General features: G+C 42.0%; 1 protein-coding gene across 1 annotated transcript; it reads right to left on the bottom strand.

Annotated features, from left to right (window-relative positions):
• Positions 1–6,960: 6,960 nt before the first annotated feature.
• Positions 6,961–10,703, bottom strand: RB195_005645 (uncharacterized protein; the record flags this gene model as incomplete). Its single annotated transcript, XM_013437286.2, has 7 exons — positions 6,961–7,008; positions 7,459–7,582; positions 8,318–8,370; positions 8,431–8,568; positions 9,989–10,115; positions 10,202–10,320; positions 10,617–10,703. The coding sequence occupies 7 exons, from the start codon at positions 10,701–10,703 to the stop codon at positions 6,961–6,963; spliced, it is 696 nt and encodes a 231-aa protein (XP_013292740.1).
• Between the last annotated feature and the right edge of the window lie 1,574 nt (positions 10,704–12,277).

Below are 12,277 nucleotides of genomic sequence, written 5' to 3'. Positions count from 1 at the left end.
TTTGAAACCGGGCTAAAGCTTCAAAGAACAGAGGAGATTTCATTGCAACAAGATCGTTCGAAGATTTCTACATGCGTTTTGTGGGTAGTTTTCAAGCTAAGCAGCGTATTCTGTGTCGAGCATTTATCTTCACTGCCATGGTTGGTGGAACAAGTACGACAATAGACAAAGACTTGGCTGATTCGAGATTATTGGGGCCACTGCAGGCTGAGTAATCTGCTGCACGAAAGCAGCTACAAACAAGGTGAGAAACAAGCAAGGAGTGCCAAACTGTCGCCGTGCTATTTGTAATCGCTAGTCTAATTCTTGATTAGTCTTAGTTTAATTGCTCAACTTCGAGGACATTTTCACTTATGCGTCCAAAACTAACTAGTTAACGGACTCACGTGAATTTAATATCAAAAGGGTGAAGAATTTCGTATTGATATTGTTAATCATTCCAAGGACGTAGTCACACAATCAAACACTTCAATAGGAGTATACGAGAGAGGCGTGGCCGAATTTGTCTGCCCTCGAGCCGCGCTGATCCCCGTAGAGTAAGCGAACTATGGCTGCTACTCAGCCCGAATCAGCTACGAAAGCGAACATCTGGATGATGTTGTCCAGACAGCACAGTATCATAATCCATGAACTATGCTGACTCGCGGAAAATTCGTTGATGGTTGCGAGTGTAATCTCATCGTGGATAACGATTTTTTCGTCTGCGATTCAATTCTGTTAGTTAGAAGAAATAGCTGCTTGTGCTGTTTGTGTTATGGAGATGATAACGACCTCCACCGCCACCTCTACAACTACTATGACGTTGACGAGCAATGAAGTTGAGGATAGCGCTGAGACAAACGTGGGCGCTCAATTGATGCCATAAACACGTTCAAGAGGTCCGGAAGCAGAACCAAATCGGATTGCAACTTTTCTGGAACGACAGCGATACGGCATGTCCAGGAAGAACGAGTTGTACTTTGTCGTGAAGCTGCACAGTAGGCCCTGTGGTCCTGTGCTCCTGTGGTCGCAAGATGGTCCGAACAGGATGGAGTGCCACGTCGATTGGACGATACAGCGATAGGATGCCTTAGAGGACAGGATCAAAGGCCAGAATGAGAGTAGAATCGCAAACTTACTCCTCGTAATCACATCACACCCACGTCGCGATCTGCCGAAGTTGTCTTATCGCTATCTACTCAGTTTACCCTCATTCACTGCTTTATAGTCGTGATTGATGTGTAAGACATTTGGAGCCACTTCTGCTTTTCTGTGGGTTTCAAACCATACGGCTCTCCTCCATTCTCCCTTAATGTAATAACTTTTTGTATTTATTGGACTTTTCCTTGTAATAGTTGCATTACACGTAGGGTGTGATGTCTGTTTAGTAGCTATCAGGTCGAGTTGTAACTTCGGCCGAGTACATGGTAGCCATTGTTATTGTTTACGCATAGAATGGGTTACCCAAACAAGAGATTTCTGTTATCGTTACAAAGGCTGAACTTCTGTTAGTTTCTAGACAGCAGTCAGGTGTTGTACAGATTACGTTCAATTTTTTTGCTCACCTTGAAAATGGAGAATCAAAAAATACGCTGCAAGCTGAAAATTCCGCAACAGAAATTCCATTGTTTCGGCCGAGTGGCACGGAAATCGGTAGGTATTCAGAATTCGTTGCATAGGGAGTTAAGATAGTCTATTTGTTAGAAGACCATGAAAATGAGTACGCTTTTCTGTGGCCATTTATGGGAACTGTAGATGATATTGATGTTTTCCATGCCACCTTTATAGCGCGCGTAAAGTTGTTCGTTCTGGCATGCAATAAGCCAGAATTAGCCAAACAACCGTTCAAACAACTTCATTTCTGTGGAGAGGATCTTTACCGTCACCGCAGGCGGCTTCGATCTTCTTCAATTTATCTTCAATTCAATAGTTGGCATAACAGCGGACTGCCAGCCGACTTCGCAGACGTGGGAATCGACCACAGTCACTTCGCAAGAAGTTAGTAAAACCGGCTAAACCACATCTCTGTTCTACATCTTTCTTGTAGCCACCGGTATCCTACGGTATGTGAATCAGATACAGTAAGTCATGTACTAGTTTTAATGTCTATTCTAAGGCCCACTGGAGGTCCCGTAGAGACCCACATGTGCTCACACTATTAGGGCTGGGGCGTAGTCCACAAACTGTGGGTTTCGACAACAAGTTGTAGTTTCGCACTGCTTTTCGCGAAGATCCCAACGCTGTGAGCGTACTTCAGACAGGCCCAGAAGCTAGTGAGAGCTAAGAGGACATGAGCAGGATACTAGGCTCATCCGTTTTTCTGCGCGTTTGTGTGATATCGTTGCCGGAGGTAAACATAATGACCTCAGGACTATCCCAGGTCTTAAACTCTACTTCCCACTCCGAACTGGAAAATAAACGCGATTAAGGCGGCGAGCGGCTTTGATTTAGGGATTGTCAGGTTGTTCTCCTACGTTTCTGTCCTCACTTTCCTAGTGATGGAAACCTCGTCACCCATAAGTGGAAAACCGGCTTCTTCGTAGCGAGTTGTTGAGATGCTGCAGGATAGTTCACTTCAAAACCTTGTGCGTAACACGCAACAATGAGATTCCACAATAGTTTCTGAAATTCTTGACCTGCGAATCTCATTTTAGCGTTTGAGATTACTGCTGCAGTGATCTTCAGCGGTTTTAGACATGTAGACAATAACGATTCGGAGCTGCAGTTCTCTGCGATATTGAAGTTGTAGGGAGGTCCTCCCAGAAACGTTGGACGCACACACCATCCTTTCTCTCATGGGCATTACCGCATAGGTTAGTCTCATAGGTTAGTCTGCGACGCTGACAGAAGGAAAGTCTGCGATGTCCCTTCCCTCTGGGCAATGTGCAATTCGGCGCGAAAAGACGTGAAGGGAGTAGCTATTACCAAAAGTTTCATGGTCACTTTAGTTATTTGCCTAGCAGCTTATGGGCTCTAATAGTGTGCTGTACAATAGCACCTTTTTGCAATCTTTCGGAAACTTGCGCAAATTAACAGTTCCAGTTACACATCTCGTACGGTTTTGGAGGAATTGACTGATTAGCTGTGCTCATTACTTACAAGCAACAGTCAGACTCATATACGCAACTGCAAATGATAAATATATAGTAGTCCTCAGATATTTCGACAGTTCCACAGTTCCTTTGATGCGTTTTGTTCCAATGCTTGAGAACATTCTTCTAGGAAAATCTGGTAGAATCACATAAGATGATACTCTGCCGAAGGATGTTATCGTCAATTCTGCCATTCATAGTTCATAAGGGTCAAAACTTGTTTATCGTGATGCAACAATGTCATATTCCTTTTTTCTGGATGTGCTGAGTAGTTCGCGAAACCATTATATCCTCGTATTATTGGGATTGGCTGCAGTGCATTCGTGTATATAGACAAATCTGTTACAATTATTTTTTAAGGGGCGTGTGTAGTGTAGCGGTTAGAGGTTCTGCTTCCTGCACGATCGATCGGAGGTTCGAATTCGCCCCAGTGCTCACCAAGCCTTCCATCCCCCGGGTCGATAAATTGGTACCAGAGTTGTCTGGGAGGATAAAAGCACTGACTTGACACATCGCCTGGCCACCACAAGTCATTGTATAGGCCAGTTACACATTCTTAAACCTCAAACGATTCTGAATTGAAGTGAACGTGGGCGGGGGCGCATCCCAAGCAGATTGATTAACGCCAGAAACTTTATCCTTTATCCTTTATTTCTTTGAAGGAATCACCCCACGAATCTGGGGTGTTGCGGGTTCCAGGTGGGTTTTGCCTATATCGTAGATTATGGGGAGGGTGATTCCACCCATTTCTTCCTAATTGCCGTAAAAAACTGCCCGTAAGACGTAAGGCCGCGTGCACAAGGCTGGCGCGCTCCAATCGAACTCGTTGTAGAAAATAGCGCCACGGGACGCTCGAAGCCGCTCTTCCGGCCGTTTTTTCCGGCAATTAGGAAGAAATGGACGAAATCACCCTCTTCTCCATAATCTGCGAGCCCGCATAGGCAAAACCCACCTGAAACCCGCACCAATACGTCCTTTATTAAGCAATGGTGACATCTTGATCCTGATTTTGACCTGAAAGGAAGGAAGTCCACAAAAAACACGTTTGGATCACGGTGATATTACAGAGTTGCGGGGATCTCAAAGCGACTGGGCCTTCATTAATTATGCATTTTATACTCTTAAGATACTGAACAGGTTAATACTACTACGAAGGTCCTCACTCACGTAGGTTTCATCTAGCTTTAAGCGCTCCTAAGTCAGAATCTTGAGATATTCACCCTTTTGACGAGTTTTTGTTTGTTTGTCTGCTCTGTGCGCGCAGTAATCGTATTGAATCGTATATACAGTACGCCAGAAACACTTCACGGACTTGGAGTATCCAAGGAGCTTTACTCATGCGGGGCTTTAATGATGTTCTTCTCTGTTTCGATTGTGACTGGTGGGTCGTTAGTGTTATGTTTAGTTCAGCTCAGTTGTACTACGTTCTTGAATTTGTCTTGGAAGTCAAATAAGAATTTTCCATAGAAATCTGCAACTTCTAAACCAATCAAAAGTTCAAGGAAGGAGTAAAGGAGGAGGAGTGTCGTAGAGCGGAAGGGTCGAAGCACTGTCGTAGTGATTGGACTATTAAAGGCCATGACCCGCCATCAAGATCAATACATTTTCATAGTTTCACCGCACTGCTCAACATAATTTAATGAAGGATAAAATCCACGAGCAGCGAACAAGTTACTATCCCTTTCAACGCATGGGAGGGGAAAACTATGAGAACGGCCTATCCACTTCAGAGCGGCTGAACTACATCCGTCGGTTGTTCACGGAAAAGTGAAAGATGCTTGAAATAGTCAACCACGGTAACTTCTCCCCTCTCACTTCACTCCTGCAGTGTTGCATACTCGATCTCGTTCCAAGATCATACTGTATGGTTGCAGGCTGCAAAAATTAGTATAGATAAGTTAGGGGATAAAAGAAAGTTACAACTGCAACGAAAACTGAAATCAATTGCTTGAGACCGACGAACAAAAACTACAAGTAGAGGAGAAAAGTTGCACTTAAAAGACGCAAGTGTAGTCGGGCCAAAACGACATGAATCAAGGTGCGGCTGCGCTCGAAGCGGCGCCATGGAGCGCAGCGGTGAGGATCATGGTGGGACACTTGCTAGCGCCACCCATCGCTGCAGTTCGCGCTGGTCCCAAGTTCGAATTCGAACCGCTGCTTCCGCCACTCCGCTTACGCAACTGCACCGTGCTTCACTTCGAAAAAAAAAAACCCAAGCGTGTACAACCTTTCCTGTAATTTCCTTCGACTCGATCGCCATGGTTCATGCATTTTGTTCAAACGTGTTGATCGCACTTTAAACAACCATGCCACGTTCTGCAGAAAACAAGCAGCATCGGCGCGCTCTTATGCAAAATTTTCTCTATTATTCAACGTTCTTTAAGGTGAGTGAAACTGAGAAGTTAGGAATATTCTTATATCTCTACTGATTTTTCCGGAGAAGCAATAGTTCTTTGGGGTATTTGTAGCGGAGTTGTGGATGAATGTTCCACTTTTACTCATTTAGACCCAAGCAAAATGGTTTTAATCTAGCTCTTCTAGTTGTATACCAGCATAACAACACAAGAGAGGGGGATGTAAGCAATTCTTCATATGTTATGCACGTACACTTTACAAGAAAAATGGGCTAAGTCTAACTTTAGAGAAGCACTAGAGAACCTACAAGAGATGTATTTCACTTAGGAAAGTAAATAACGGAAGTCTAGGAAAAGGTCTCTTAAACTAGAGCCTGCAGCCGATTCCATTTTTCGCTCTTTCTGAGAGAGTTCAAGATGGCTCTTTGCTGTATTTCAACACGGAATACGAATCTACTACCGATTTTAATTCGAAATACGAGTCAATAAAGTCAAAGAAATCTCCAAAACATGATTCAGCTCATTATTTGGTCGTTTCCACCAATATCTAGACGCATTTACTAGTCTAACAATTGCAGATCAGATCCCTCTGCAAGGAAAACGAGCAATGCAGAATCTACATGTCACGAGCAAGAGCAAATTTGCAGTAGCTCACACAGAGAATCACGTTCTCGGAAAGATTGCACCCGTTCCATGGAATTGTGTTGACAATAGAAAACGCTCCGGGATTGCACCACTACCCAAAATTCCGCCTATGAAACAAAGAAAAATCTACGGCACACCTGTACCTCAACTACCTAAATCGTTTCGACCTGTTCCTCTTATTTTGCTGAATTTAACGTTCTCGCTTGCAATCGGTTCGATGAGTGCTATTCATGTTTCATCTTTTGTAGAGAAATGTCTTATGACGAACCCCACGCATCGCAATCACTTTTATCGATAATTGCTAGGCTTCTCAAACCATACTTTCTTCTATGGAAGTAGTTGGTTTTTGCCGATATCTGTTACTCCTTTTACAGTAATAAAAAGTTCACTTAAGTGGATTGTTGCTAAGATTGCTATTTAATAAATAAGACTGTGCCCTAGTAAAAAAAAAAGACCACAGTATTTGATAAACAAATGCGTGAAATCTATAGCCGAGTGTTCTTCAGTATCGGGGAATTTTGAGGAAGTCGGGATCTTAACTACGCCGTTCAAAGAGTTTTTTTTTAAATAACTATTTATTAAGAAAATTCGCATCCACAATATCTCGAAATGTGAGGAAATTCTCAAACAGCTTCGAAAAAAAAAGAGAAACCCAAAATACTCTTTAAGTTGAAAACGGCAATGAGCCTACTATAGACAAAGAACTCAGCTATACCCGCCTATACCATCCGATTACGTCGGGAACAACATCGGAACCTCATAAGGCAAGCGAGAAATAGCAAATTTCGAAAACCAATAAAGATTGAAATCAACAACATGACAGAAAATCTAAACATCTCAAAAAAAAATCTGATAGAATATCGCTTTGGAAAATATTCAAGAAAAAACTATTAGTTCCTCTCGGGCATCTGGTTAACGGCAGATATTGACAGCTTGGCCTGGAAACAAAAGGAAAATTTTGAATACAAAGCACTTTCCAGGAACAACGAATGATACGAAAAATGAAGAACTACTCAGCGATCAAGGATTTCGACCAATTCTCGAAGAAACAAAAAAAAAAGCAAAGGGGAAACTAAAAGTGGAAAGAAATTATATCAGGAGGATATAAACTGAGCTAATATTCGACACACATTTCGTTCGTCTACCTATTCAGCTACCTTAGGTTTTGACTAGGTGGACGAAATACATCTCGAAACAATTATAGAATTCTACAAGATATGACACATTATGATTTAAAAAAAAGAACTACATTTTCGCAGTTCGCAAGTAACAACAACGGAGCGATTTTGAACCTACGTAAAAAAAAAACTCGGTAACATAAATACTATATATATATATATATATATATATATATATATATATATACTCTACAAAAACGTTCCCATTACCTTTACAGTGCTTCCACTTTTCTTCTGACAACTGTCGTGGTCCTCGTACTTCAACCAATCAAACAATGGGGAAGGACAGTTAGGGGGCACATCAGCACCCAGCAGTTTCTGCTTCAAAATTTGCCTAGAATACAAATAAAGTGGAAAACTTGGTCTATCTGCAGCACCGACCCATAAGTCCTGCCGTTTTTAGTAAGAATTTTGCGTGAAAAATAAAATTTTTCAGCAGTCCGTTTTATATTCTTTGACAGAGAATCATGTGCTCTACAAAATAGTGCGTTTATTCTTTTTTAACGCTGATATACTTTCTGTTCTTTTCGGGTAATTAAAATGGGGTGTCAAGTCGAAAAAAACTTTTTTGCTTATCGTGTTTAGCCGAGCTGCGAAGGTAAAAGAAGCTGGTCATTATATTGACGACGTGTATGTAGAACAACCGATGCCTCCTAGGACGGCTAGAAATTGGTTTAAGCGATTCAAAGAGGGCAATTTCGATCTGAAAGACAAGCATCAGACCGGGCGCCCAGATTAGTTCGATGAGGAACGACCGAATCAGCCTATTTGTTGCGATCTACGCCAAACAACAAGGAAATTGGCAGAGGTGAAGGAGTGCTCCCAACGCACTTTAAAGTGTTACCTTCAATCGAAGGGAAAAGCTCAAAAGTTGCGCGCGTGGAATCCACATGCTTTGAACGTTAACAGACATTGAACAGATAGTTGAACATTGGGAAGAGGTTGTAAACAACAGCGGGAACCTAGACTGTGAAAAAAAACCTCAGAATTTATGAGGCCACCCCGTACATAGAGCACTAATAGCATTAATCCACAATCATTTGAGAACAAATAGTTTGAAAATCTTTACCCGATCCGCATGTTTCCTTCCTCGGCGCTCCAATCTTTTGTCCACATACTAATCTGAGTGGTAATTTTATTTGCAGTTATTACTTCGAGCAATAAAATTGTCTTAAACCTAACCTTGCTTCCTTTTCCACGTACATTACACACAAGACCGCAAATAAGATCCATATCATCTCCAAACTGCTCCCCAATCATTGCGATCAAAATCTCCAACCAGATCAAATCCATTACCTCGGGAGGACGTCCTTTTTCTATCTGCAACAGGAGCAACCTAATAAATAAAAATATTTAGGTTTCCTGACGTAACTGAATGCAGCGTGCCACAAAATTGACAATGCCTAACGATCTCAACAAAACTGGAAAGAAGTGCACTTGGCACCGTTCACGAATCTGAGCGTGATTACGGTCAATTCTTCCTAATAATCATGAAGAAGATATGTGTAACAGGCTTAGTTGATACGTGTCCACAACGATGCAACTTATCACAGAGAAGAACGATGCCATTCTGCAAAGCACCACCGAGTGTACATGTTGGGGAGAATGTGCTGTCTTTGAGCTACATTACTTGGGTTGCTAATGTTGGATGACGACGGAAGTGTTGTAGCGCATGTTGTAGCGTAATACGTCGCAGGGGGTCACGGCCACTTTTCAAGCATTTCTCTGGATTAGGAAATTGAGCATCATCACGCTCATCCCTATTCATTCTCGGAAGATCCCAACACTGCTAACTCTGTGATATGCTACTTTTCCAGGACATTCTGCAAAGAAAGTTAAAATAGGAGGGAGGAAGGCGACTACAGGATCTTTTATTGCATAAATACTTAGAACATTTCCAACTCATCGCATAAAAGAGCATATGTAAGGATGAAATGTAGTTGGGGAGGGCCACTCAGAGGCGCCCTCATTTCTCGAAGTGAATAATCAAGTCAGTAGGGGCCCCAAGGCCTAAGCATTAGTCCTAGAGGATCTATGATATGTAAACTAAAGTTACTAAGAGAAAAAGTAAGTTTGAGAGTCGGGAAAATAAGGGAGGGCGCCAATGAGTGTCAACTCCCCCCAACCGCATGTTTCCCTACATTTCATTCATGCTTCTCAAGAATGGTACTGGACATTTGCTACATCCTTTCGCACAGTCTCGAAAACGATCTGATTTTTCACGCTTTCACGCGAACAGGTGCTTACGGTGTGGCACGGTAGACAGTGGTTGCAATCGAGGTGGGACCCTCGTCTCACCCAGTCGGACCGCAGAGATGAGTGAGCGTCTCATCGCGCAGCTGCTAGCTCGACCGCCACGTTGAGCGCAGTCGCTAATGTAACTGCTCCAGACTTAAATCGTTTAACTTGACCATTTCAGTAGGACTGGAGATCTCGCTCTAAAGGCTTGCAGTTAAGTGGAGATGTCGCTAAAGAAGCTCTAGTATTCAAAGAAGGTGAAAACAAATGCTTTCGAGTGAATAGCTTTGTAGTTTCGTTTTTTTGATAACAATCGAAGGGCATAAAACAATGTAAATCTGGTTAGAAATCTCGATATTTAGTTGGAAAAACACTGGCTAATAAACAAGTGAGACACAGTCATTTTAACTGATACCAAAGTGTTCCATCACAAGAAACCGTGCACCTTGTTACTTGTTAAACGCATAAGATATCTTGAATTTTCGACAAAGATGTAACGCACTGTAATAAGCCATCTTCCTCCTTTCAAGTTCTCCGGCACCTCCCACATAGGTTGGATCCCAGCTTTAAAAACGTTGTAATCGCAAAGGCAATTGAGTCCGGATGGTGGGCGTATGTTATTGTAAAGGCTAAACTCATTCTAAGTTTAAAAAAGAAATATGAACAGAGGGAAAGATATAAGGCACTAATTCTTCATATTACTGAGAGGACTCACGCCCAAAATTCTTCAACTGTCGAGAAGGTGCACACTGGCTTGAGACGATCTTCCCAACTCGCATTTCTGTCATCGTTCAAATACCAGTATGTCCACTTTTGTTTTAGAGGATGGAGAGCCTAAGGCACTTCCCATCATGATATGAAACGCATTTCAAAAAGCTATAACATCTCAATGCCCTCAAATTAATGGAAACCAATAGGGACCTCTCTGTTCTGGCCTCCATTTTCTCTGTTTCCCTTTACTCTGCAAAAAAGAATAACATATTCTTCATGATGTACTGACCCGCGTGGGATTTACTTGACGTTACAAATCAAAAACAGCTTAATCTCATACTCTCATGACAGAAATTACCAAAATATAATTCTCCAAAGCAAAGAAAAAACAAGCAGCAGCTCCAAGGAGAAAACAGTACCATTGGCTCAGGTATAGTGATGAATTCTTCCTTTTCCTTCGATGTTTCCTCTCTCACCTCATTTTCAACGTTCTCGTTTTGAGCCATCTCTCAATTGAATTGAATTGAATTGGCTGCAATGTTATCATATGGGACTTCTTGGAAATATGAAGCTGAATAACCACAAGAAATTAGCTGAACAGCGACCAAACAACATGAAAAGACATAGAAATACATCCAAAACAACATTAGGACCAGAGAATCGCACAATGAGACTCTTATTAAAGGACGCATGGGTACATGCAGGTGTTTCAACGGAGCGCACAAACTGCAGCCGTACTTCTTCGTAGTGATGTTTTAGGGTAGTCTAAACCAGTGTACCAAGTCATCGCTTCATGTAAAATGCTCTGCTTATCACTTAGAGCTCTAACTGGAAGAATACGGGCTTTGTTTAAGTCGATCTTCAGTCCGTTTGCGTTGTATCTGCTACTACAGTTATTGTTTTGTTCATGTTCCTTCAATAAGAAATACGTAAGGAAAAGTCACTCTATCAGTTTTGAGGTTGTCCTCAGCAGGGTTATTCGTCTCGGATAAGGGATAACCACAATTAGGACTCCTGAAATGACAGGATCTATGCCGCAGTACAATTGTCATTGTCATTTAATTGTCATTTATTTCGACAACCGTACTTTGATGCTCAGGAATGTTTCTCACTGTAATGTTTCCAGCAATGTTGATGTTGGTTAGAATCTTAAGCCCTTCTTCGGCTACTGTACAGTCCATGATCAGTATCGCATCTTTTGTGTTTTAAAATTTTTTGCACCGGATTCAAATCTCGGGAGAAAATTTCAGCCAGCACCCCTTTATCAGAGGAACAGTCTAAGGCGAGGATCATGGACCTACGCTGGATTGTGATCACTGAGGTAATATCACAGAATATTCTCGAATCTTTCCCTGTAGAATTCCCGCGGCTATTTCTTCGATTGTTTCGCTTTCCTTTCTTGAAATCTGAGGGATGAGGAGTTGCTTGATCGAGCAAGCAACCTGCACCTCTGATTCCTGCATTTCTTGTATTCGGGATGTGGGTTTTTCCTGCTATTCATGAAGACTGTGCCTCCAAAGTTATATAAATGCTGAAAGGAACCCAAATGAAAGTTCTCCTTAATGCTGCCTTGGAAAAATGGATAAAATATCTATCTGTATTCATATTTAATTAATTAATTGAAGTGAAAATAATCGAGATGATGATCGAGCGAAATTTTCCTGTGCATCAAATTCTTTGCTCTTACTTTAGTAGTGTGTGGTTGTTATTAACCAATCATACCCTTATTCTGTGTAGCACCAACAACAAAACAACTTTTCGAAAGAATTTAAACAACCGATTAAAATCGGGATGTCAAATGTAGCTCATTGTGCAAACCTCCTTCAATATTAGAATTTGAAGGAAGGATCGTACGATCGTAATGATTTCCCATGTCGTCGGACCCAGTCAGTCCTGAACACGGCGCTGACTGGAATTTGAGACGTGGGTGTTTTGCCGGATCCGAACCAGAGAGAATGTGCGTACAAGCAGCGAACACAAGCACTGCACCGCGCGTAGCCAAGAACGTACCCTAATCTTCCCCTTTCGTGAGTTCAAGATACCTTGAATTTTTGAAAAAATAATTGTGGTTGAAAACATC

Source organism: Necator americanus, chromosome I, assembly GCF_031761385.1.
Source record: "Necator americanus strain Aroian chromosome I, whole genome shotgun sequence".
In the NCBI taxonomy this organism is placed as follows: Eukaryota; Metazoa; Nematoda; class Chromadorea; order Rhabditida; family Ancylostomatidae; genus Necator; species Necator americanus.
The sequence above is the reverse complement of the archived record's forward strand: the minus strand, read 5'-3'. Positions and strand labels throughout refer to the sequence as shown.